Source organism: Haliotis rubra, unplaced genomic scaffold, assembly GCF_003918875.1.
Source record: "Haliotis rubra isolate DU_JTF1 unplaced genomic scaffold, ASM391887v1 Scf813, whole genome shotgun sequence".
Classification (NCBI taxonomy): Eukaryota; Metazoa; Mollusca; class Gastropoda; order Lepetellida; family Haliotidae; genus Haliotis; species Haliotis rubra.
Genome location: NW_025767539.1, coordinates 51,597 through 73,812, shown reverse-complemented (window position 1 = coordinate 73,812; position 22,216 = coordinate 51,597). Strand labels below are relative to the sequence as shown.

Genomic DNA, 22,216 nt, shown 5'->3' with positions numbered 1-22,216 from the left:
TCAACCAGTTAGTCCGAAATAGTAAGTCAACCAATCAGTCCGAGTTAGTAAGTCAACCAGTTAGTCCGAGTTACTAAGTCAATGAGTCAGTCCGAGTTAGCAAGTCAATCAGTCAGTCCGAGTTAGTAAGTCAACCAGTTAGTCCGAGTAAGTAGGTCAATCAGTCAGTCCGAGTTAGTAAGTCAACCAGTCAGTCCGAGTTAATAAGTCAACCAGTTAGTCCGAATTAGTAAGTCACTCTCTCCGAGTTAATCAGTCAGTCAGTTAGTCGAGTTAGTAAGTCAGCAAGTCAGTTCGAGTTAGTAACTCAGCCAGTCCGAGTTAGTAAGTCAACCAGTTAATCCGAGTAAGTAGGTCAATCAGTCAGTCAGAGTTACTAAGTCAACCAGTCAGTCCGAGTTAATAAGTCAACCAGTTAGTCCGAATTATTAAGTCAGTCTCCGAGTTAGTCAGTCAGTCAGTTAGTCGAGTTAGTAAGTCAACAAGTCAGTACGAGTTAGTAACTCAGCCAGTCCGAGTTAGTAAGTCAACTAGTTAATCCGAATTAGTAAGTCAGTCAGTCAGTCCGAGTTAGTAAGTCAACCAGTTTGTCCGAATTAGTAAGTCACTCAGTCCGAGTTAGTAAGGCAACCAGTCAGTCCGAGTTAGTAAGTCAGTCAGTCCCAGAGTTAGTAAGTCAGTCAGTCAGTCCGAATTAGTAAGTCAACCAGTTAGTCCGAGTTAGTAAGTCAGTCAGTCCGAGTTAGTAAGTCAACCAGTCAGTCAGTTAGTAAGTCAATCAGTCAGTCAGTCAACCAGTCCGAGTTAATAAGTCAACCAGTCAGTTCGAATTAGTAAGTCAGTCAGTTCGAGTTAGTAAGTCATTCAGTCAGTCCGAGTTAGTAAGTCAACCAGTCAGTTCAAGGTAGTAAGTCAGTCAGTTCGAGTTAGTAAGTCAGTCAGTCACAGTTAGTAAGTCAATCAGTCAGTTCGTTACTACATTTCGAGTTAGTAAGTCAGTCAGTCCGAGTTAGTAAGTTAACCAGATTGTCCAAGTTAGTAAGTCAGTTAGTCAGTTCGAGTTAGTAAATCAGTTAGTCAGTTCGAGTTAGTAAGTCAGTCAGTCCGAGTTAGTAAGTAAAACCAGTTACTCCGAATTAGTAAGTCAGTCAATCAGTCCGAATTAGTATGTCAACCAGTCAGTCCTAGTTAGTAAGTCAGTCAGTTCGAGTTAGTAAGTGAGTAAATCCGAGTTAGTAAATCAAGCAGTTAGTCCGAAATAGTAAGTCAACCAATCAGTCCGAGTTAGTAAGTCAACCAGTTAGTTCGAATTAGTAAGTCAGTCAGTCCGAGTTAGTAAGTCAACCAGTTAGTCCGAATTAGTAAGTCAGTCAGTCCGAGTTAGCATGTAAACCAGTCAGTCCGAGTTAGTAAGTAAACCAGTCAGTCCGAGTTAGTATGTCAATCAGTCAGTCCGAATTAGTAAGTCAACTAGTCAGTCCGAGTTAGTAAGTCAGTCAGTCCGAGTTTGTAAGTTAGTCAGTCCTAGTTAGTAAGTCAGTCAGTCCGAGTTAGTAAGTCAACCAGTTAGTCCGAATTAGTAAGTCAGTAAGTCAGTCCGAGTTAGTAAGTAAACCAGTTAGTCCGAATCAGTAAGTCACTCAGTCCGAGTTAGTAAGGCAACCAGTCGGTCCAAGTTAGTAAGTGAGTCAGTCCGAGTTAGTAAGTCAGTCAATCAGTCCGAATTAATAAGTCAACCAGTCAGTTCGAATTAGTAAGTCAGTCAGTTCGAGTTAGTAAGTCATTCAGTCAGTCCGAGTTAGTAAGTCAACCAGTCAGTTCAAGGTAGTAAGTCAGTCAGTTCGAGTTCGTAAGTCAGTCAGTCACAGTTAGTAAGTCAATCAGTCAGTTCGAGTTACTACAGTTCGAGTTAGTAAGTCAGTCAGTCCGAGTTAGTAAGTGAACCAGATTGTCCGAGTTAGTAAGTCAGTTAGTCAGTTCAAGTTAGTAAATCAGTTAGTGAGTTCGAGTTAGTAAGTCAGTCAGTCCGAGTTAGTAAGTAAACCAGTTACTCCGAATTAGTAAGTCAATCAGTCCGAGTTAGTAAGTCAACCAGTCAGTCCTAGTTAGTAAATGAGTCAGTCCGAGATAGTAAGTCAGTCAATCAGTCCGAATTAGTATGTCAACCAGTCAGTCCTAGTTAGTAAGTCAGTCAGTTCGAGTTAGTAAGTGAGTAAATCCGAGTTAGTAAGTCAACCAGTTAGTCCGAAATAGTAAGTCAACCAATCAGTCCGAGTTAGTAAGTCAACCAGTTAGTCCGAGTTACTAAGTCAATGAGTCAGTCCGAGTTAGCAAGTCAATCAGTCAGTCCGAGTTAGTAAGTCAACCAGTTAGTCCGAGTAAGTAAGTAGGTCAATCAGTCAGTCCGAGTTAGTAAGTCAACCAGTCAGTCCGAGTTAATAAGTCAACCAGTTAGTCCGAATTAGTAAGTCACTCTCTCCGAGTTAATCAGTCAGTCAGTTAGTCGAGTTAGTAAGTCAGCAAGTCAGTACGAGTTAGTAAGTCAACCAGTCCGAGTTAGTAAGCCAACCAGTTAATCCGAGTAAGTAGGTCAATCAGTCAGTCAGAGTTACTAAGTCAACCAGTCAGTCCGAGTTAATAAGTCAACCAGTTAGTCCGAATTAGTAAGTCAGTCTCTCCGAGTTAGTCAGTCAGTCAGTTAGTCGAGTTAGTAAGTCAACAAGTCAGTACGAGTTAGTAACTCAGCCAGTCCGAGTTAGTAAGTCAACTAGTTAATCCGAATTAGTAAGTCAGTCAGTCAGTCCGAGTTAGTAAGTCAACCAGTTTGTCCGAATTAGTAAGTCACTCAGTCCGAGTTAGTAAGGCAACCAGTCAGTCCGAGTTAGTAAGTGAGTCAGTCCGAGTTAGTAAGTCAGTCAGTCAGTCCGAATTAGTAAGTCAACCAGTTAGTCCGAGTTAGTAAGTCAGTCAGTCCGAGTTAGTAAGTCAACCAGTCACAGTTAGTAAGTCAATCAGTCAGTCCGAGTTAGTAAGTCAACCAGTCAGTCCGAATTAATAAGTCAACCAGTCAGTTCGAATTAGTAAGTCAGTCAGTTCGAGTTAGTAAGTCATTCAGTCAGTCCGAGTTAGTAAGTCAACCAGTCAGTTCAAGGTAGTAAGTCAGTCAGTTCGAGTTCGTAAGTCAGTCAGTCACAGTTAGTAAGTCAATCAGTCAGTTCGAGTTACTACAGTTCGAGTTAGTAAGTCAGTCAGTCCGAGTTAGTAAGTGAACCAGATTGTCCGAGTTAGTAAGTCAGTTAGTCAGTTCAAGTTAGTAAATCAGTTAGTGAGTTCGAGTTAGTAAGTCAGTCAGTCCGAGTTAGTAAGTAAACCAGTTACTCCGAATTAGTAAGTCAATCAGTCCGAGTTAGTAAGTCAACCAGTCAGTCCTAGTTAGTAAATGAGTCAGTCCGAGATAGTAAGTCAGTCAATCAGTCCGAATTAGTATGTCAACCAGTCAGTCCTAGTTAGTAAGTCAGTCAGTTCGAGTTAGTAAGTGAGTAAATCCGAGTTAGTAAGTCAACCAGTTAGTCCGAAATAGTAAGTCAACCAATCAGTCCGAGTTAGTAAGTCAACCAGTTAGTCCGAGTTACTAAGTCAATGAGTCAGTCCGAGTTAGCAAGTCAATCAGTCAGTCCGAGTTAGTAAGTCAACCAGTTAGTCCGAGTAAGTAGGTCAATCAGTCAGTCCGAGTTAGTAAGTCAACCAGTCAGTCCGAGTTAATAAGTCAACCAGTTAGTCCGAATTAGTAAGTCACTCTCTCCGAGTTAATCAGTCAGTCAGTTAGTCGAGTTAGTAAGTCAGCAAGTCAGTACGAGTAAGTAACTCAGCCAGTCCGAGTTAGTAAGCCAACCAGTTAATCCGAGTAAGTAGGTCAATCAGTCAGTCAGAGTTACTAAGTCAACCAGTCAGTCCGAGTTAATAAGTCAACCAGTTAGTCCGAATTAGTAAGTCAGTCTCTCCGAGTTAGTCAGTCAGTCAGTTAGTCGAGTTAGTAAGTCAACAAGTCAGTACGAGTTAGTAACTCAGCCAGTCCGAGTTAGTAAGTCAACTAGTTAATCCGAATTAGTAAGTCAGTCAGTCAGTCCGAGTTAGTAAGTCAACCAGTTTGTCCGAATTAGTAAGTCACTCAGTCCGAGTTAGTAAGGCAACCAGTCAGTCCGAGTTAGTAAGTGAGTCAGTCCGAGTTAGTAAGTCAGTCAGTCAGTCCAGTTAGTAGAATTAGTAAGTCAACCAGTTAGTCCGAGTTAGTAAGTCAGTCAGTCCGAGTTAGTAAGTCAACCAGTCACAGTTAGTAAGTCAATCAGTCAGTCCGAGTTAGTAAGTCAACCAGTCAGTCCGAATTAATAAGTCAACCAGTCAGTTCGAATTAGTAAGTCAGTCAGTTCGAGTTAGTAAGTCATTCAGTCAGTCCGAGTTAGTAAGTCAACCAGTCAGTTCAAGGTAGTAAGTCAGTCAGTTCGAGTTAGTAAGTCAGTCAGTCACAGTTAGTAAGTCAATCAGTCAGTTCGTTACTACATTTCGAGTTAGTAAGTCAGTCAGTCCGAGTTAGTAAGTTAACCAGATTGTCCAAGTTAGTAAGTCAGTTAGTCAGTTCGAGTTAGTAAATCAGTTAGTCAGTTCGAGTTAGTAAGTCAGTCAGTCCAAGTTAGTAAGTCAATCAGTCAGATTTAGTAAGTCAGTCAGTCCGAGATAGTAAATCAGTCAGTCCCAGTTAGTAAGTCAACCAGTTAGTCCGAGTTAGTAAGTCAACCAGTTAGTCCGAGTAAGTAAGTCAGTCAGTCCGAGTTACTAAGTCAGTCAGTCAGTCCGATTTAGTAAGTCAGTCAGTCCGATTTAGTAAGTCAGTCAGTCCGAGATAGTAAGTCAGTCTGTCCAAGTTAGTAAGTCAGTCAGTCCGATTTAGTAAGACAACCAGTTAGTCCTAGTAAGAAAGTCAACCAGTCAGTCCAAGTTAGTAAGTCAGTCAGTCCGAGTTAGTAAGTCAGTCAGTCAGTCTGAGTTACTAAGTCAGTCAGTCAGTCAGTAAGTAAGTCAACCAGTCCGAGTTAGTAAGTCGGTCAGTCAGAGTTACTAAGTCAGTCAGTCACAGTTAGTATGTCAGTCAGTCCAAGTTAGTAGGTCAATCAGTCCGATTTAGTAAGTCAGTCAGTCCGATATAGTAAGTCAGTCAGTGCGAGCTAGTAAGTCAACCAGTTAGTCCGAGTTAGTAAGTCAGTCAGTCCGAGTTAGTAAGTCAGCCAGTTAGTCCGAGTTACTAAGTCAGTCATTCCGAGTTAGTAAGTCAGTCAGCGAGTCCGAGTTAGTAAGTCAATAAGTCAGTCGGAGGTACTAAGTCAGTCAGTCACAGTTAGTAAGTCAGTCAGTCCAAGTTAGTAGGTCAATCAGTCCGATTTAGTATGTCAGTCAGTCCAAGATAGTAAGTCAGTCAGTCCGAGCTAGTAAGTCAACCAGTTAGTCCGAGTTAGTAAGTCAGTCAGTCCGAGTAAGTAAGTCAACCAGTTAGTCCGAGTTAGTAAGTCAGTCAGTCACAGTTAGTAAGTCAGTCAGTGAGTCCGAGTTAGTAAGTCAATAAGTCAGTCGGAGGTACTAAGTCAGTCAGTCACAGTTAGTAAGTCAATCAGTCAATCCCAGTTAGTAAGTCAGTCAGTCAGTCCAAGTTACTAGGTCAGTCAGTCACAGTTGCTAAGTGAGTCAGTCAGTCCGAGTTAGTAAGTCAGTCAGTCAGAGTTACTAAGTCAGTCAGTTACAGTTAGTAAGTCAGTCAGTCAGTCCAAGTTAGTAGGTCAGTCAATCAGTCCGATTTAGTAAGTCAGTCAGTCCGATTTAGTAAGTCAGTCAGTCCGAGATAGTAAGTAAGTCAGTCCAAGTTAGTAAGTCAGTCAGTCCGATTTAGTAAATCAGTCAGTCCGAGATAGTAAGTCAGTCAGTCCGAATTAGTAAGTCAACCAGTTAGTCCTAGTAAGAAAGTCAACCAGTCAGTCCGAGGTAGGAAGTCAGTCAGTCCGAGTTAGTAACTCAACCAGTCAGTCCGAGTTAGTAAGTCAACCAGCTAGCCCGAGTCAGTAAGTCAACCAGTTAGTCCGAGTTAGTAAGTCAGTCAATCCGAGTTAGTAAGTCGACCAGTCAGTCCGAGTTAGTAAGTCAACCAGTTAGTCCGAGTTAATAAGTCAACCAGTTAGTCCTAATTAGTAAGTCACTCTCTCCGAGTTAGTAAGTCAGCCAGTTAGTCCGAGTTAGTAAGTCAACAAGTCAGTTCGAGTTACTAACTCAGCCAGTCCGAGTTAGTAAGTCGAGCAGTCAGTCGAGTTAGTAAGTCAGTCAGTCCGAGTTTGTAAGTCAACCAGTTAGTCCGAATTAGTAGGTCAGTTAGTCAGTTCGAGTTAGTAAGTCAGTCAGTCCGAGTTAGTAAGTAAACCAGTTACTCCGAGTAAGTAGGTCAATCAGTCCGAATTAGTATGTCAACCAGTTAGTCCGAAATAGTAAGTCAAGCAGTCAGTTCGAGTTAGTAAGTCAGTCAGACCGAATTAATAATCAGCCAGTCCGAGTTTGTAAGTCAACCAGTTAGTCCGAAGTAGTAAGTCAGTTAGTCAGTTCGACTTAGTAAGTCAGTCAGTCAGAGTTAGTAAGTAAACCAGTTACTCCGAATGAGTAAGTCAATCGGTCCAAGTAAGTAAGTCAACCAGTCAGTCCGAGTTAGTGAGTCAGTCCGAGTTAGTAAGTCAGTCAATCAGTCCGAGTTAGTATGTCAACCAGTCAGTCTGAGTTAGTAAGTCAGTCAGTCCGAGTTAGTAAGTAAACCAGTTACTCCGAGTAAGTAGGTCAATCAGTCCGAATTAGTATGTCAACCAGTTAGTCCGAAATAGTAAGTCAAGCAGTCAGTTCGAGTTAGTAAGTCAGTCAGTCCGAGTTAGTAAATCAGGCAGTCTGAGTTTGTAAGTCAACCAGTTAGTCCGAATTAGTAAGTCAGTTAGTCAGTTCGACTTAGTAAGTCAACCAGTTACTCCGAATTAGTAAGTCAATCAGTCAGTCCTAGTTAGTAAGTCAGTCAGTTCGAGTTAGTAAGTGAGTAAATCCGAGTTAGTAAGTCAACCAGTTAGTCCGAAATAGTAAGTCAACCAATCAGTCCGAGTTAGTAAGTCAACCAGTTAGTCCGAGTTACTATGTCAATGAGTCAGTCCGAGTTAGCAAGTCAATCAGTCAGTCCGAGTTAGTAAGTCAACCAGTTAGTCCGAGTAAGTAGGTCAATCAGTCAGTCCGAGTTAGTAAGTCAACCAGTCAGTCCGAGTTAATAAGTCAACCAGTTAGTCCGAATTAGTAAGTCACTCTCTCCGAGTTAATCAGTCAGTCAGTTAGTCGAGTTAGTAAGTCAGCAAGTCAGTACGAGTTAGTAACTCAGCCAGTCCGAGTTAGTAAGTCAACCAGTTAATCCGAGTAAGTAGGTCAATCAGTCAGTCAGAGTTACTAAGTCAACCAGTCAGTCCGAGTTAATAAGTCAACCAGTTAATCCGAATTAGTAAGTCAGTCAGTCAGTCCGAGTTAGTAAGTAAACCAGTCAGTCCGAGTTAGTAAGTCAACCAGTCAGTCCGAGTTAGTATGTCAATCAGTCAGTCCGAATTAGTAAGTCAACCAGTCAGTCCGAGTTAGTAAGTCAGTCAGTCCGAGTTAGTAAGTCAACCAGTCAGTCCGAATTAATAAGTCAACCAGTCAGTTCGAATTAGTAAGTCAGTCAGTTCGAGTTAGTAAGTCATTCAGTCAGTCCGAGTTAGTAAGTCAACCAGTCAGTTCAAGTTACTACAGTTCGAGTAAGTAAGTCAGTCAGTCCGAGTTAGTAAGTCAACCAGTTTGCCCGAGTTAGTAAGTCAGTTAATCAGTTCGAGTTAGTAAATCAGTTAGTCAGTTCGAGTTAGTAAGTCAGTCAATCAGTCCGAATTAGTATGTGAACCAGTCAGTCCTAGGTAGTAAGTCAGTCAGTTCGAGTTAGTGAGTAAATCCGAGTTAGTAAGTCAACCAGTTAGTCCGAAATAGTAAGTCAACCAATCAGTCCGAGTTAGTAAGTCAACCAGTCAGTCCGAGTTAGTAAGTCAGTCAGTCAGTCCGAGTTAGTAAGTCAACCAGTTAGTCCGAATTAGTAGGTCACTCTCTCCGAGTTAGTAAGTCAGTCAGTCAGTCTGAGTTAGTAAGTGAATCAGTCCGAGTTAGTAAGTCAGTCAGTCAGTCCGAATTAGTAAGTCAACCAGTTAGTCCGAGTTAGTAAGTCGGTCAGTCGGAGTTAGTAAGTCAACCAGTCAGTCCGAATTAATAAGTCGACCAGTCAGTTCGAATTAGTAAGTCAGTCAGTTCGAGTTAGTAAGTCATTCAGTCAGTCCGAGTTAGTAAGTCAGTCAGTCCGAGTTAGTAAGTCAACCAGTTTGTCCGAGTTAGTAAGTCAGTTAATCAGTTCGAGTTAGTAAATCAGTTAGTCAGTTCGAGTTAGTAAGTCAGTCAGTCCGAGTGAGTAAGTAAACCAGTTACTCCGAATTAGTAAGTGAGTCTGTCCGACTTAGTAAGTCAGTCAAGCAGTCCGAATTAGTATGTGAACCAGTCAGTCCTACTTAGTAAGTCAGTCAGTTCGAGTTAGTGAGTAAATCCGAGTTAGTAAGTCAACCAGTTAGTCCGAAATAGTAAGTCAACCAATCAGTCCGAGTTAGTAAGTCAACCAGTCAGTCCAAGTTAGTAAGTCAATCAGTCAGTCCGAGTTAGTAAGTCAACCAGTTAGTCCGAGTAAGTAGGTCAATCAGTCAGTCCGAGTTAGTAAGTCAACCAGTCAGTCCGAGTTAATAAGTCAACCAGTTAGTCCGAATTAGTAGGTCACTCTCTCCGAGTTAGTCAGTCAGTCAGTTAGTCGAGTTAGTAAGTCAACAAGTCAGTACGAGTTAGTAACTCAGCCAGTCCGAGTTAGTAAGTCAACCAGTTAATCCGAATTAGTAAGTCAGTCAGTCAGTCCGAGTTAGTAAGTAAACCAGTCTGTCCGAGTTAGTAAGTCAACCAGTCAGTCCGAGTTAGTATGTCAATCAGTCAGTCCGAATTAGTAAGTCAACCAGTCAGTCCGAGTTAGTAAGTCAGTCAGTCCGTCCGAGTTTATAAGTTAGTCAGTCCGAGTTAGTAAGTCAGTCAGTCCGAGTTAGTAAGTCAACCAGTTAGTCCGAATTAGTAAGTCACTCAGTCCGAGTTAGTAAGGCAACCAGTCAGTCCGAGTTAGTAAGTGAGTCAGTCCGAGTTAGAAAGTCAGTCAGTCAGTCCGAATTAGTAAGTCAACCAGTTAGTCCGAGTTAGTAAGTCAGTCAGTCCGAGTTAGTAAGTCAACCAGTCAGTCCGAGTTAGTAAGTCAGTCAGTCCGAGTTAGTAAGTCAACCAGTTTGTCCGAGTTAGTAAGTCAGTTAATCAGTTCGAGTTAGTAAATCAGTTAGTCAGTTCGAGTTAGTAAGTCAGTCAGTCCGAGTTAGTAAGTAAACCAGTTACTCCGAATTAGTAAGTCAATCAGTCCGAGTTAGTAAGTCAACCAGTCAGTCCTAGTTAGTAAATGAGTCAGTCCGAGATAGTAAGTCAGTCAATCAGTCCGAATTAGTATGTCAACCAGTCAGTCCTAGTTTGTAAGTCAGTCAGTTCGAGTTAGTAAGTGAGTAAATCCGAGTTAGTAAGTCAACCAGTTAGTCCGAAATAGTAAGTCAACCAATCAGTCCGAGTTAGTAAGTCAACCAGTTAGTCCGAGTTACTAAGTCAATGAGTCAGTCCGAGTTAGCAAGTCAATCAGTCAGTCCGAGTTAGTAAGTCAACCAGTTAGTCCGAGTAAGTAGGTCAATCAGTCAGTCCGAGTTAGTAAGTCAACCAGTCAGTCCGAGTTAATAAGTCAACCAGTTAGTCCGAATTAGTAAGTCACTCTCTCCGAGTTAATCAGTCAGTCAGTTAGTCGAGTTAGTAAGTCAGCAAGTCAGTACGAGTTAGTAACTCAGCCAGTCCGAGTTAGTAAGTCAACCAGTTAATCCGAGTAAGTAGGTCAATCAGTCAGTCAGAGTTACTAAGTCAACCAGTCAGTCCGAGTTAATAAGTCAACCAGTTAGTCCGAATTATTAAGTCAGTCTCTCCGAGTTAGTCAGTCAGTCAGTTAGTCGAGTTAGTAAGTCAACAAGTCAGTACGAGTTAGTAACTCAGCCAGTCCGAGTTAGTAAGTCAACTAGTTAATCCGAATTAGTAAGTCAGTCAGTCAGTCCGAGTTAGTAAGTCAACCAGTTTGTCCGAATTAGTAAGTCACTCAGTCCGAGTTAGTAAGGCAACCAGTCAGTCCGAGTTAGTAAGTCAGTCAGTCCGAGTTAGTAAGTCAGTCAGTCAGTCCGAATTAGTAAGTCAACCAGTTAGTCCGAGTTAGTAAGTCAGTCAGTCCGAGTTAGTAAGTCAACCAGTCACAGTTAGTAAGTCAATCAGTCAGTCCGAGTTAGTAAGTCAACCAGTCAGTCCGAATTAATAAGTCAACCAGTCAGTTCGAATTAGTAAGTCAGTCAGTTCGAGTTAGTAAGTCATTCAGTCAGTCCGAGTTAGTAAGTCAACCAGTCAGTTCAAGGTAGTAAGTCAGTCAGTTCGAGTTAGTAAGTCAGTCAGTCACAGTTAGTAAGTCAATCAGTCAGTTCGTTACTACATTTCGAGTTAGTAAGTCAGTCAGTCCGAGTTAGTAAGTTAACCAGATTGTCCAAGTTAGTAAGTCAGTTAGTCAGTTCGAGTTAGTAAATCAGTTAGTCAGTTCGAGTTAGTAAGTCAGTCAGTCCGAGTTAGTAAGTAAACCAGTTACTCCGAATTAGTAAGTCAGTCAATCAGTCCGAATTAGTATGTCAACCAGTCAGTCCTAGTTAGTAAGTCAGTCAGTTCGAGTTAGTAAGTGAGTAAATCCGAGTTAGTAAATCAAGCAGTTAGTCCGAAATAGTAAGTCAACCAATCAGTCCGAGTTAGTAAGTCAACCAGTTAGTTCGAATTAGTAAGTCAGTCAGTCCGAGTTAGTAAGTCAACCAGTTAGTCCGAATTAGTAAGTCAGTCAGTCCGAGTTAGCATGTAAACCAGTCAGTCCGAGTTAGTAAGTAAACCAGTCAGTCCGAGTTAGTATGTCAATCAGTCAGTCCGAATTAGTAAGTCAACTAGTCAGTCCGAGTTAGTAAGTCAGTCAGTCCGAGTTTGTAAGTTAGTCAGTCCTAGTTAGTAAGTCAGTCAGTCCGAGTTAGTAAGTCAACCAGTTAGTCCGAATTAGTAAGTCAGTAAGTCAGTCCGAGTTAGTAAGTAAACCAGTTAGTCCGAATCAGTAAGTCACTCAGTCCGAGTTAGTAAGGCAACCAGTCGGTCCAAGTTAGTAAGTGAGTCAGTCCGAGTTAGTAAGTCAGTCAATCAGTCCGAATTAATAAGTCAACCAGTCAGTTCGAATTAGTAAGTCAGTCAGTTCGAGTTAGTAAGTCATTCAGTCAGTCCGAGTTAGTAAGTCAACCAGTCAGTTCAAGGTAGTAAGTCAGTCAGTTCGAGTTCGTAAGTCAGTCAGTCACAGTTAGTAAGTCAATCAGTCAGTTCGAGTTACTACAGTTCGAGTTAGTAAGTCAGTCAGTCCGAGTTAGTAAGTGAACCAGATTGTCCGAGTTAGTAAGTCAGTTAGTCAGTTCAAGTTAGTAAATCAGTTAGTGAGTTCGAGTTAGTAAGTCAGTCAGTCCGAGTTAGTAAGTAAACCAGTTACTCCGAATTAGTAAGTCAATCAGTCCGAGTTAGTAAGTCAACCAGTCAGTCCTAGTTAGTAAATGAGTCAGTCCGAGATAGTAAGTCAGTCAATCAGTCCGAATTAGTATGTCAACCAGTCAGTCCTAGTTAGTAAGTCAGTCAGTCAGTTCGAGTTAGTAAGTGAGTAAATCCGAGTTAGTAAGTCAACCAGTTAGTCCGAAATAGTAAGTCAACCAATCAGTCCGAGTTAGTAAGTCAACCAGTTAGTCCGAGTTACTAAGTCAATGAGTCAGTCCGAGTTAGCAAGTCAATCAGTCAGTCCGAGTTAGTAAGTCAACCAGTTAGTCCGAGTAAGTAGGTCAATCAGTCAGTCCGAGTTAGTAAGTCAACCAGTCAGTCCGAGTTAATAAGTCAACCAGTTAGTCCGAATTAGTAAGTCACTCTCTCCGAGTTAATCAGTCAGTCAGTTAGTCGAGTTAGTAAGTCAGCAAGTCAGTACGAGTAAGTAACTCAGCCAGTCCGAGTTAGTAAGCCAACCAGTTAATCCGAGTAAGTAGGTCAATCAGTCAGTCAGAGTTACTAAGTCAACCAGTCAGTCCGAGTTAATAAGTCAACCAGTTAGTCCGAATTAGTAAGTCAGTCTCTCCGAGTTAGTCAGTCAGTCAGTTAGTCGAGTTAGTAAGTCAACAAGTCAGTACGAGTTAGTAACTCAGCCAGTCCGAGTTAGTAAGTCAACTAGTTAATCCGAATTAGTAAGTCAGTCAGTCAGTCCGAGTTAGTAAGTCAACCAGTTTGTCCGAATTAGTAAGTCACTCAGTCCGAGTTAGTAAGGCAACCAGTCAGTCCGAGTTAGTAAGTGAGTCAGTCCGAGTTAGTAAGTCAGTCAGTCAGTCCGAATTAGTAAGTCAACCAGTTAGTCCGAGTTAGTAAGTCAGTCAGTCCGAGTTAGTAAGTCAACCAGTCACAGTTAGTAAGTCAATCAGTCAGTCCGAGTTAGTAAGTCAAGTCAACCAGTCAGTCCGAATTAATAAGTCAACCAGTCAGTTCGAATTAGTAAGTCAGTCAGTTCGAGTTAGTAAGTCATTCAGTCAGTCCGAGTTAGTAAGTCAACCAGTCAGTCAGTTCAAGGTAGTAAGTCAGTCAGTTCGAGTTAGTAAGTCAGTCAGTCACAGTTAGTAAGTCAATCAGTCAGTTCGTTACTACATTTCGAGTTAGTAAGTCAGTCAGTCCGAGTTAGTAAGTTAACCAGATTGTCCAAGTTAGTAAGTCAGTTAGTCAGTTCGAGTTAGTAAATCAGTTAGTCAGTTCGAGTTAGTAAGTCAGTCAGTCCGAGTTAGTAAGTAAACCAGTTACTCCGAATTAGTAAGTCAGTCAATCAGTCCGAATTAGTATGTCAACCAGTCAGTCCTAGTTAGTAAGTCAGTCAGTTCGAGTTAGTATTTGAGTAAATCCGAGTTAGTAAATCAAGCAGTTAGTCCGAAATAGTAAGTCAACCAATCAGTCCGAGTTAGTAAGTCAACCAGTTAGTTCGAATTAGTAAGTCAGTCAGTCCGAGTTAGTAAGTCAACCAGTTAGTCCGAATTAGTAAGTCAGTCAGTCCGAGTTAGCATGTAAACCAGTCAGTCCGAGTTAGTAAGTAAACCAGTCAGTCCGAGTTAGTATGTCAATCAGTCAGTCCGAATTAGTAAGTCAACTAGTCAGTCCGAGTTAGTAAGTCAGTCAGTCCGAGTTTGTAAGTTAGTCAGTCCTAGTTAGTAAGTCAGTCAGTCCGAGTTAGTAAGTCAACCAGTTAGTCCGAATTAGTAAGTCAGTAACTCAGTCCGAGTTAGTAAGTAAACCAGTTAGTCTGAATCAGTAAGTCACTCAGTCCGAGTTAGTAAGGCAACCAGTCGGTCCAAGTTAGTAAGTGAGTCAGTCCGAGTTAGTAAGTCAGTCAGTCAGTCCGAATTAATAAGTCAACCAGTCAGTTCGAATTAGTAAGTCAGTCAGTTCGAGTTAGTAAGTCATTCAGTCTGTCCGAGTTAGTAAGTCAACCAGTCAGTTCAAGGTAGTAAGTCAGTCTGTTCGAGTTCGTAAGTCAGTCAGTCACAGTTAGTAAGTCAATCAGTCAGTTCGAGTCACTACAGTTCGCGTTAGTAAGTCAGTCAGTCCGAGTTAGTAAGTCAAACAGATTGTCCGAGTTAGTAAGTCAGTTAGTCAGTTCGAGTTAGTAAATCAGCTGGTCAGTTCGAGTTAGTAAGTCAGTCTGTCCGAGTTAGTAAGTAAACCAGTTACTCCGAATTAGTAAGTCAATCAGTCCGAGTTAGTAAGTGAGTAAATCCGAGTTAGTAAGTCAACCAGTTAGTCCGAAATAGTAAGTCAACCAATCAGTCCGAGTTAGTAAGTCAACCAGTTAGTCTGAGTTACTAAGTCAATGAGTCAGTCCGAGTTAGCAAGTCAATCAGTCAGTTCGAATTAGTAAGTCAGTCAGTTCGAGTTAGTCAGTCAACCAGTTAGTCCGAATTAGTAAGTCAGTCAGTCCGAGTTAGTAAGTCAACCAGTCAGTCCGAGTTAGTAAGTCAATCACTCAGCCCGAGTTACTAAGTCAACCAGTTAGTCCGAGTTAATAAGTCAACCAGTTAGTCCGAATTAGTAAGTCACTCCCTCCGAGTTAGTAAGTCAACCAGTTAGTCCGAGTTAGTAAGTCAACAAGTCAGTTCGAGTTAGTTACTCAGCCAGTCCGAGTTAGTAAGTCAACCAGTTAGTCCGAATTAGTAAGTCAGTCAGTCAGTCCGAGTTAGTCAGTCAATCAGTTACTCCGAATTAGTAAGTCAGTCAGTCCGAGTTAGTAAGTCAACCAGTCAGTCCGAGTTAGTAAGTCAATCACTCAGTCCGAGTTACTAAGTCAACCAGTTAGTCCGAGTTAATAAGTCAACCAGTTAGTCCGAATTAGTAAGTCACTCCCTCCGAGTTAGTAAGTCAACCAGTTAGTCCGAGTTAGTAAGTCAACAAGTCAGTTCGAGTTAGTTACTCAGCCAGTCCGAGTTAGTAAGTCAACCAGTTAGTCCGAATCAGTAAGTCAGTCAGTCAGTTCGAGTTAGTAAGTCAGTCAGTCCGAGTTAGCATGTAAACCAGTTAGTCCGAGTTAGCAAGTCAACCAGTCAGTCCTAGTTAGTAAGTCAGTCAGTCCGAGGTTGTAAGTTAGTCAGTCCTAGTTAGTAAGTCAGTCAGTCCGAGTTAGTAAGTCAACCAGTTAGTCCGAATTAGTAAGTCAGTCAGTCCGAGTTAGTAAGGCAACCAGTGGGTCCAAATTAGTAAGTGAGTCAGTCCGAATTAGTAAGTCAGTCAGTCAGTCCGAATTAGTAAGTCAACCAGTTAGTCCGAGTTAGTAAGTCAGTCAGTCCGAGTTAGTAAGTCATTCAGTCAGTCCGAATTAGTAAGTCAACCAGTTAGTCCGAGTTAGTAAGTCAGTCAGTCCGAGTTAGGAAGTCATTCAGTCAGTCCGAGTTAGTAAGTCAACCAGTCAGTTCAAGGTAGTAAGTCAGTCAGTTCGAGTTCGTTAGTCAGTCAGTCAGTCACATTTAGTAAGTCAATCAGTCAGTTCGAGTTACTACAGTTCGAGTTAGTAAGTCAGTCAGTCCGAGTTAGTAAGTGAACCAGATTGTCCGAGTTAGTAAGTCAGTTAGTCAGTTCGAGTAAGTAAATCAGTTAGTCAGTTCGAGTTAGTAAGTCAGTCAGTCCGAGTTAGTAAGTAAACCAGTTACTCCGAATTAGTAAGTCAATCAGTCCGAGTTAGTAAGTAAACCAGTCAGTCCGAGTTAGTAAGTGAGTCAGTCCGAGTTAGTAAGTCAGTCAATCAGTCCGAATTAGTATGTCAACCAGTCAGTCCTAGTTAGTAAGTCAGTCAGTTCGAGTTAGTAAGTGAGTAAATCCGAGTTAGTAAGTCAACCAGTTAGTCCGAAATAGTAAGTCAACCAATCAGTCCGAGTTAGTAAGTCAACCAGTTAGTCCGAGTTACTAAGTCAATGAGTCAGTCCGAATTAGTAAGTCAGTCAGTCCTAGTTAGTAAGTCAACCAGTCAGTCCGAGTTACTAAGTCAATCACTCAGTCCGAGTTACTAAGTCAACCAGTTAGTCCGAGTTAATAAGTCAACCAGTTAGTCCGAATTAGTAAGTCACTCACTCCGATTTAGTAAGTCAGCCAGTTAGTCCGAGTTAGTAAGTCAACAAGTCAGTTCGAGTTAGTAAGTCAGTCAGTCCGAGTAAGCATGTAAACCAGTTAGTCCGAGTTAGTAAGTAAACCAGTCAGTCCGAGTTAGTATGTCAATCAGTCACTCCGAATTAGTAAGTCAACCAGTCAGTCCGAGTTAGTAAGTCAGTCAGTCCGAATTAGTAAGTCAACCAGTTAGTCCGAATTAGTAAGTCAGTCAGTCAGTCCGAGTTAGTAAGTCAACCAGTTAGTCCGAATTAGTAAGTCACTCAGTCCGAGTTAGTAAAGCAACCAGTCAGTCCGAGTTAGTAAGTGAGTCAGTCCGAGTTAGTAAGTCAGTCAGTCAGTCCGAATTAGTAAGTCAACCAGTTAGTCCGAGTTAGTAAGTCAGTCAGTCAGTCCGAATTAGTAAGTCAACCAGTCAGTCCGAGTTAGGAAGTCAGTCAGTCCGAGTTTGTAAGTTAGTCAGTCCTAGTTAGTAAGTCAGTCAGTCCGAGTTAGTAAGTCAACCAGTTAGTCCGAATTAGTAAGTCAGTCAGTCAGTCCGAGTTAGTAAGTCAACCAGTTAGTCCGAATTAGTAAGTCACTCAGTCCGAGTTAGTAAAGCAACCAGTCAGTCCGAGTTAGTAAGTGTGTCAGTCCGAGTTAGTAAGTCAGTCAGTCAGTCCGAATTAGTAAGTCAACCAGTTAGTCCGAGTTAGTATGTCAGTCAGTCCGAGTTAGTATGTCAATCAGTCAGTCCGAATTAGTAAGTCAACTAGTCAGTCCGAGTTAGTAAGTCAGTCAGTCCGAGTTTGTAAGTTAGTCAGTCCTAGTTAGTAAGTCAGTCAGTCCGAGTTAGTAAGTCAACCAGTTAGTCCGAATTAGTAGGTCAGTAAGTCAGTCCGAGTTAGTAAGTAAACCAGTTAGTCTGAATCAGTAAATCACTCAGTCCGAGTTAGTAAGGCAGCCAGTCGGTCCAAGTTAGTAAGTGAGTCAGTCCGAGTTAGTAAGTCAGTCAGTCAGTCCGAATTAATAAGTCAACCAGTCAGTTCGAATTAGTAAGTCAGTCAGTTCGCGTTAGTAAGTCATTCAGTCTGTCCGAGTTAGTAAGTCAACCAGTCAGTTCAAGGTAGTAAGTCAGTCTGTTCGAGTTCGTAAGTCAGTCAGTCACAGTTAGTAAGTCAATCAGTCAGTTCGAGTTACTACAGTTCGCGTTAGTAAGTCAGTCAGTCCGAGTTAGTAAGTCAAACAGATTGTCCGAGTTAGTAAGTCAGTTAGTCAGTTCGAGTTAGTAAATCAGCTAGTCAGTTCGAGTTAGTAAGTCAGTCTGTCCGAGTTAGTAAGTAAACCAGTTACTCCGAATTAGTAAGTCAATCGGTCCGAGTTAGTAAGTGAGTAAATCCGAGTTAGTAAGTCAACCAGTTAGTCCGAAATAGTAAGTCAACCAATCAGTCCGAGTTAGTAAGTCAACCAGTTAGTCTGAGTTAATAAGTCAACCAGTTAGTCCGAATTAGTAAGTCACTCCCTCCGAGTTAGTAAGTCAACCAGTTAGTCCGAGTTAGTAAGTCAACAAGTCAGTTCGAGTTAGTTACTCAGCCAGTCCGAGTTAGTAAGTCAACCAGTTAGTCCGAATTAGTAAGTCAGTCAGTCAGTCCGAGTTAGTCAGTCAATCAGTTAGTCCGAATTAGTAAGTCAGTCAGTCCGAGTTAGTAAGTCAACCAGTCACTCCGAGTTAGTAAGTCAATCACTCAGTCCGAGTTACTAAGTCAACCAGTTAGTCCGAGTTAATAAGTCAACCAGTTAGTCCGAATTAGTAAGTCACTCCCTCCGAGTTAGTAAGTCAACCAGTTAGTCCGAGTTAGTAAGTCAACAAGTCAGTTCGAGTTAGTTACTCAGCCAGTCCGAGTTAGTAAGTCAACCAGTTAGTCCGAATCAGTAAGTCAGTCAGTCAGTTCGAGTTAGTAAGTCAGTCAGTCCGAGTTAGCATGTAAACCAGTTAGTCCGAGTTAGCAAGTAAACCAGTCAGTCCGAGTTAGTATGTCAATCAGTCAGTCCGAATTAGTAAGTCAACCAGTCAGTCCTAGTTAGTAAGTCAGTCAGTCCGAGGTTGTAAGTTAGTCAGTCCTAGTTAGTAAGTCAGTCAGTCCGAGTTAGTAAGTCAACCAGTTAGTCCGAATTAGTAAGTCAGTCAGTCCGAGTTAGTAAGGCAACCAGTCGGTCCAAGTTAGTAAGTGAGTCAGTCCGAATTAGTAAGTCAGTCAGTCAGTCCGAATTAGTAAGTCAACCAGTTAGTCCGAGTTAGTAAGTCAGTCAGTCCGAGTTAGTAAGTCATTCAGTCAGTCCGAGTTAGTAAGTCAACCAGTCAGTTCAAGGTAGTAAGTCAGTCAGTTCGAGTTCGTTAGTCAGTCAGTCAGTCACATTTAGTAAGTCAATCAGTCAGTTCGAGTTACTACATTTCGAGTTAGTAAGTCAGTCAGTTCGAGTTAGTAAGTGAACCAGATTGTCCGAGTTAGTAAGTCAGTTAGTCAGTTCGAGTTAGTAAATCAGTTAGTCAGTTCGAGTTAGTAAGTCAGTCAGTCCGAGTTAGTAAGTAAACCAGTTACTCCGAATTAGTAAGTCAATCAGTCCGAGTTAGTAAGTAAACCAGTCAGTCCGAGTTAGTAAGTGAGTCAGTCCGAGTTAGTAAGTCAGTCAATCAGTCCGAATTAGTATGTCAACCAGTCAGTCCTAGTTAGTAAGTCAGTCAGTTCGAGTTAGTAAGTGAGTAAATCCGAGTTAGTAAGTCAACCAGTTAGTCCGAAATAGTAAGTCAACCAATCAGTCCGAGTTAGTAAGTCAACCAGTTAGTCCGAGTTACTAAGTCAATGAGTCAGTCCGAATTAGTAAGTCAGTCAGTCCTAGTTAGTAAGTCAACCAGTCAGTCCGAGTTACTAAGTCAATCACTCAGTCCGAGTTACTAAGTCAACCAGTTAGTCCGAGTTAATAAGTCAACCAGTTAGTCCGAATTAGTAAGTCACTCACTCCGATTTAGTAAGTCAGCCAGTTAGTCCGAGTTAGTAAGTCAACAAGTCAGTTCGAGTTAGTAAGTCAGTCAGTCCGAGTAAGCATGTAAACCAGTTAGTCCGAGTTAGTAAGTGAGTCAGTCCGAGTTAGTAAGTCAGTCAGTCAGTCCGAATTAGTAAGTCAACAAGTTAGTCCGTTTTAGTAAGTCAGTCAGTCAGTCCGAATTAGTAAGTCAACCAGTCAGTCCGAGTTAGGAAGTCAATCAGTCCGAGTTTGTAAATTAGTCAGTCCTAGTTAGTAAGTCAGTCAGTCCGAGTTAGTAAGTCAACCAGTTAGTCCGAATTAGTAAGTCAGTCAGTCAGTCCGAGTTAGTAAGTCAACCAATTAGTCCGAATTAGTAAGTCACTCAGTCCGAGTTAGTAAAGCAACCAGTCAGTCCGAGTTAGTAAGTGAGTCAGTCCGAGTTAGTAAGTCAGTCAGTCAGTCCGAATTAGTAAGTCAACCAGTTAGTCCGAGTTAGTAAGTCAGTCAGTCAGTCCGAGTTAGTATGTCAATCAGTTAGTCCGAATTAGTAAGTCAACCAGTCAGTCCGAGTTAGTAAGTCAGTCAGTCCGAGTTTGTAAGTGAGTCAGTCCTAGTTAGTAAGTCAGTCAGTCCGAGTTAGTAAGTCAACCAGTTAGTCCGAATTAGTAAGTCAGTCAGTCAGTCCGAGTTAGTAAGTCAACCAGTTAGTCCGAATTAGTAAGTCACTCAGTCCGAGTTAGTAAAGCAACCAGTCAGTCCGAGTTAGTAAGTGAGTCAGTCCGAGTAAGTAAGTCAGTCAGTCAGTCCGAATTAGTAAGTCAACCAGTTAGTCCGAGTTAGTAAGTCAGTCAGTCCGAGTTAGTAAGTCAATCAGTCAGTCCGAGTTACTACAGTTCGAGTTAGTAAGTCAGTCAGTCCGAGTTAGTAAGTCAACCAGTCAGTCCGAGTTAGTAAGTCAGTGAGTCCGCGTTAGTAAGTCAACCAGTTAGCCGAATTAGTAAGTCAGTCATTCCGAGTTAGTATGTCAGTCAGTCCGAGTTAGTAAGTCAATCAGTCAGTACGAGTTAGTAAGTCAACCAGTTAGTCCGAGTTAGTAAGTCCACCAGTCTGTCCGAGTTAGTAAGTCAGTGAGTCAGTCCGAGTAAGTAAGTCAACCAGTTAGTCCGAGTTAGTAAGTCATCCACTTAGTCCGAGTTAGTAAGTCAATCAGTCAGTCCGAGTTAGTAAGTCAATCAGTCAGTCCGAGTTAGTAAGTCAATCAGTCAGTCCGAGTTAGTAAGTCAACCAGTTAGTCCAAGTTATTAATCCATCAGTTAGTCCGAGTTAGTAAGTCAACCAGTCAGCCCGAGTTAGTAAGTCAACCAGTCCGAGTTAGTAAGTCAACCAGTTAGTCCGAGTTAGTAAGTCAGCCAGTTAGTCCGAGTTATTAAGTCAACCAGTCAGCCCGAGTTAGTAAGTCAACCAGTCCGAGTTAGTAAGTCAATTAGTCAGTCTGAGTTAATAAGTCAACCAGTTAGTTCGAGTTAGTAAGTCGACCAGTTACTCCGAGTTATTAAGTCAATCCGTCAGTCCCAGTTAGTATGTCAATCAGTCAGGCCGAGTTAGTAAGTCAGTCAGTCAATCCGAGTTAGGAAATCAGTTTCTCTGTCCCAGTTAGTATGTCAGTCAGTCCGTCCGAGTTAGTAAGTCAATCAGTCAGTGCGAGTCAGTCAAAATCTTACGAAGTTTGGGACTCACTCTCTACTGGGATGGACTGTCTATCGGGGAAATGGTAGTTGATGACGACCAACTTCCGGTTGAGCCTAGACAGGGCTTACCCCTTGTGTGTCAGTTAGAGTCATTCAGCCCGAGTCAGTCAGAGTAAACAGTCACTCAGTCAATCTGTGAGATTTAATCAGTCAGTCAGCTCATCCATCAATCAATAATGTGGAAATAGTTTTTTTGCATGATGATGTTGCGTCCGACACTGGTCCTGTTGCTTTTGGTGTTGATGCTCACCCCGGAGGAAAGCGAAGGATGGCGTCGTCGACGTCGCCGGCGCCGGCGGGTGCAGGTGATAACCCACAACACCAACCGCTGCCATTGCAATACGGTTCAGGCCGACATCATCAAATTGCTGAGGGATTTACTGAGATCCAGAGGTCTGGGCAAACGTGAAGTTTCTACCGTGTTTGACGTTGAAGAGGATGACCCACTTCTGGAGGAATTCATGCAAACCTCCATGAACAAACGTAAATATAAAGGACTGAAATCTACACATATAATGTACTCCGTAATGTTGACAGTCATGAGATTCGTGTCTTTTTCATCCGACAAAGAGAAAACAGCAGCAGACTCTAATAATTTCCAATACTACATCCTCGATAATCCAAGGGTGTATATCCTCATACTATTTTGACAAATACACATGGCCTATAAAGGAAATACACGTGCTGTGTTAGAAGAATGTTAGACCGAACAGATAGTGTCTAAATTTCATTTGAAACCGAATGCGGGGGGATATTTGCCAATATAACCTCGTTTTGAGCCCGTTTCCAATGACCTGACACTAAAAATAGAAAGCCAATCAAATTTCACCATTCTATCACGATTGCGAAAAGCACCCTATTCTTGTAATTTGAAACAACAGTTCAACCTACATTTTAACAAAGTGACCATTTTAATCCTATTTCACATTAAATTGAGTCCCTCCCTTTGATTAAAAACATATGAACCCCTTCTTTCTCATGTTATCAGGTGACGGCCTTGTGGACAGGAAGGAGTTGTTGGCAACTGTAGAGCGAGCAGGTACGTGCCGATTGTTAAATGGCTGACCTACGGAAAACTGTCAGAGCCATAAAATGTTGGGTTTTTTCCTGTAGAAACGTTGTTGAAAACAGTTTAAAATCATTTGAAACTTCATGATATCCATGATGAAATATAAGATGATATGCTTTAATATAGGTCCCACGGGTGAAATGGCAGCTTCAATGTTTAACCTGCTGTCTTCAATAAGAGATGTATTTTAGAATAATATGGTCCAAATGGGCTGCCGTAGATTCTACATGCACCAGGGGATTAGTGGATCGAATACATGTGTTTCATTGGTGAAGATTTCATGATATTTACTTTTTGAAAATAAATAAAATAGCCTTCATCAATAGTTTGTTTACTACTACAACAACTACTACAACACATATTACTACTACTACTACTACTACTAGTACTACTACTACTACTACTACTACCACTACTACCACTATTACAACTTCTACTA

The 22,216-nt window shown here is 41.7% G+C and overlaps 1 protein-coding gene across 1 annotated transcript; it reads left to right on the top strand.

The window, feature by feature from the left end:
- Positions 1 to 20,868: 20,868 nt before the first annotated feature.
- Positions 20,869 to 21,827, top strand: LOC124261867. Its single transcript, XM_046696237.1, has 2 exons — positions 20,869 to 21,191; positions 21,697 to 21,827. The coding sequence occupies exons 1-2, from the start codon at positions 20,906 to 20,908 to the stop codon at positions 21,771 to 21,773; spliced, it is 363 nt and encodes a 120-aa protein (XP_046552193.1). The 5' UTR covers positions 20,869 to 20,905; the 3' UTR covers positions 21,774 to 21,827.
- Positions 21,828 to 22,216: the final 389 nt, after the last annotated feature.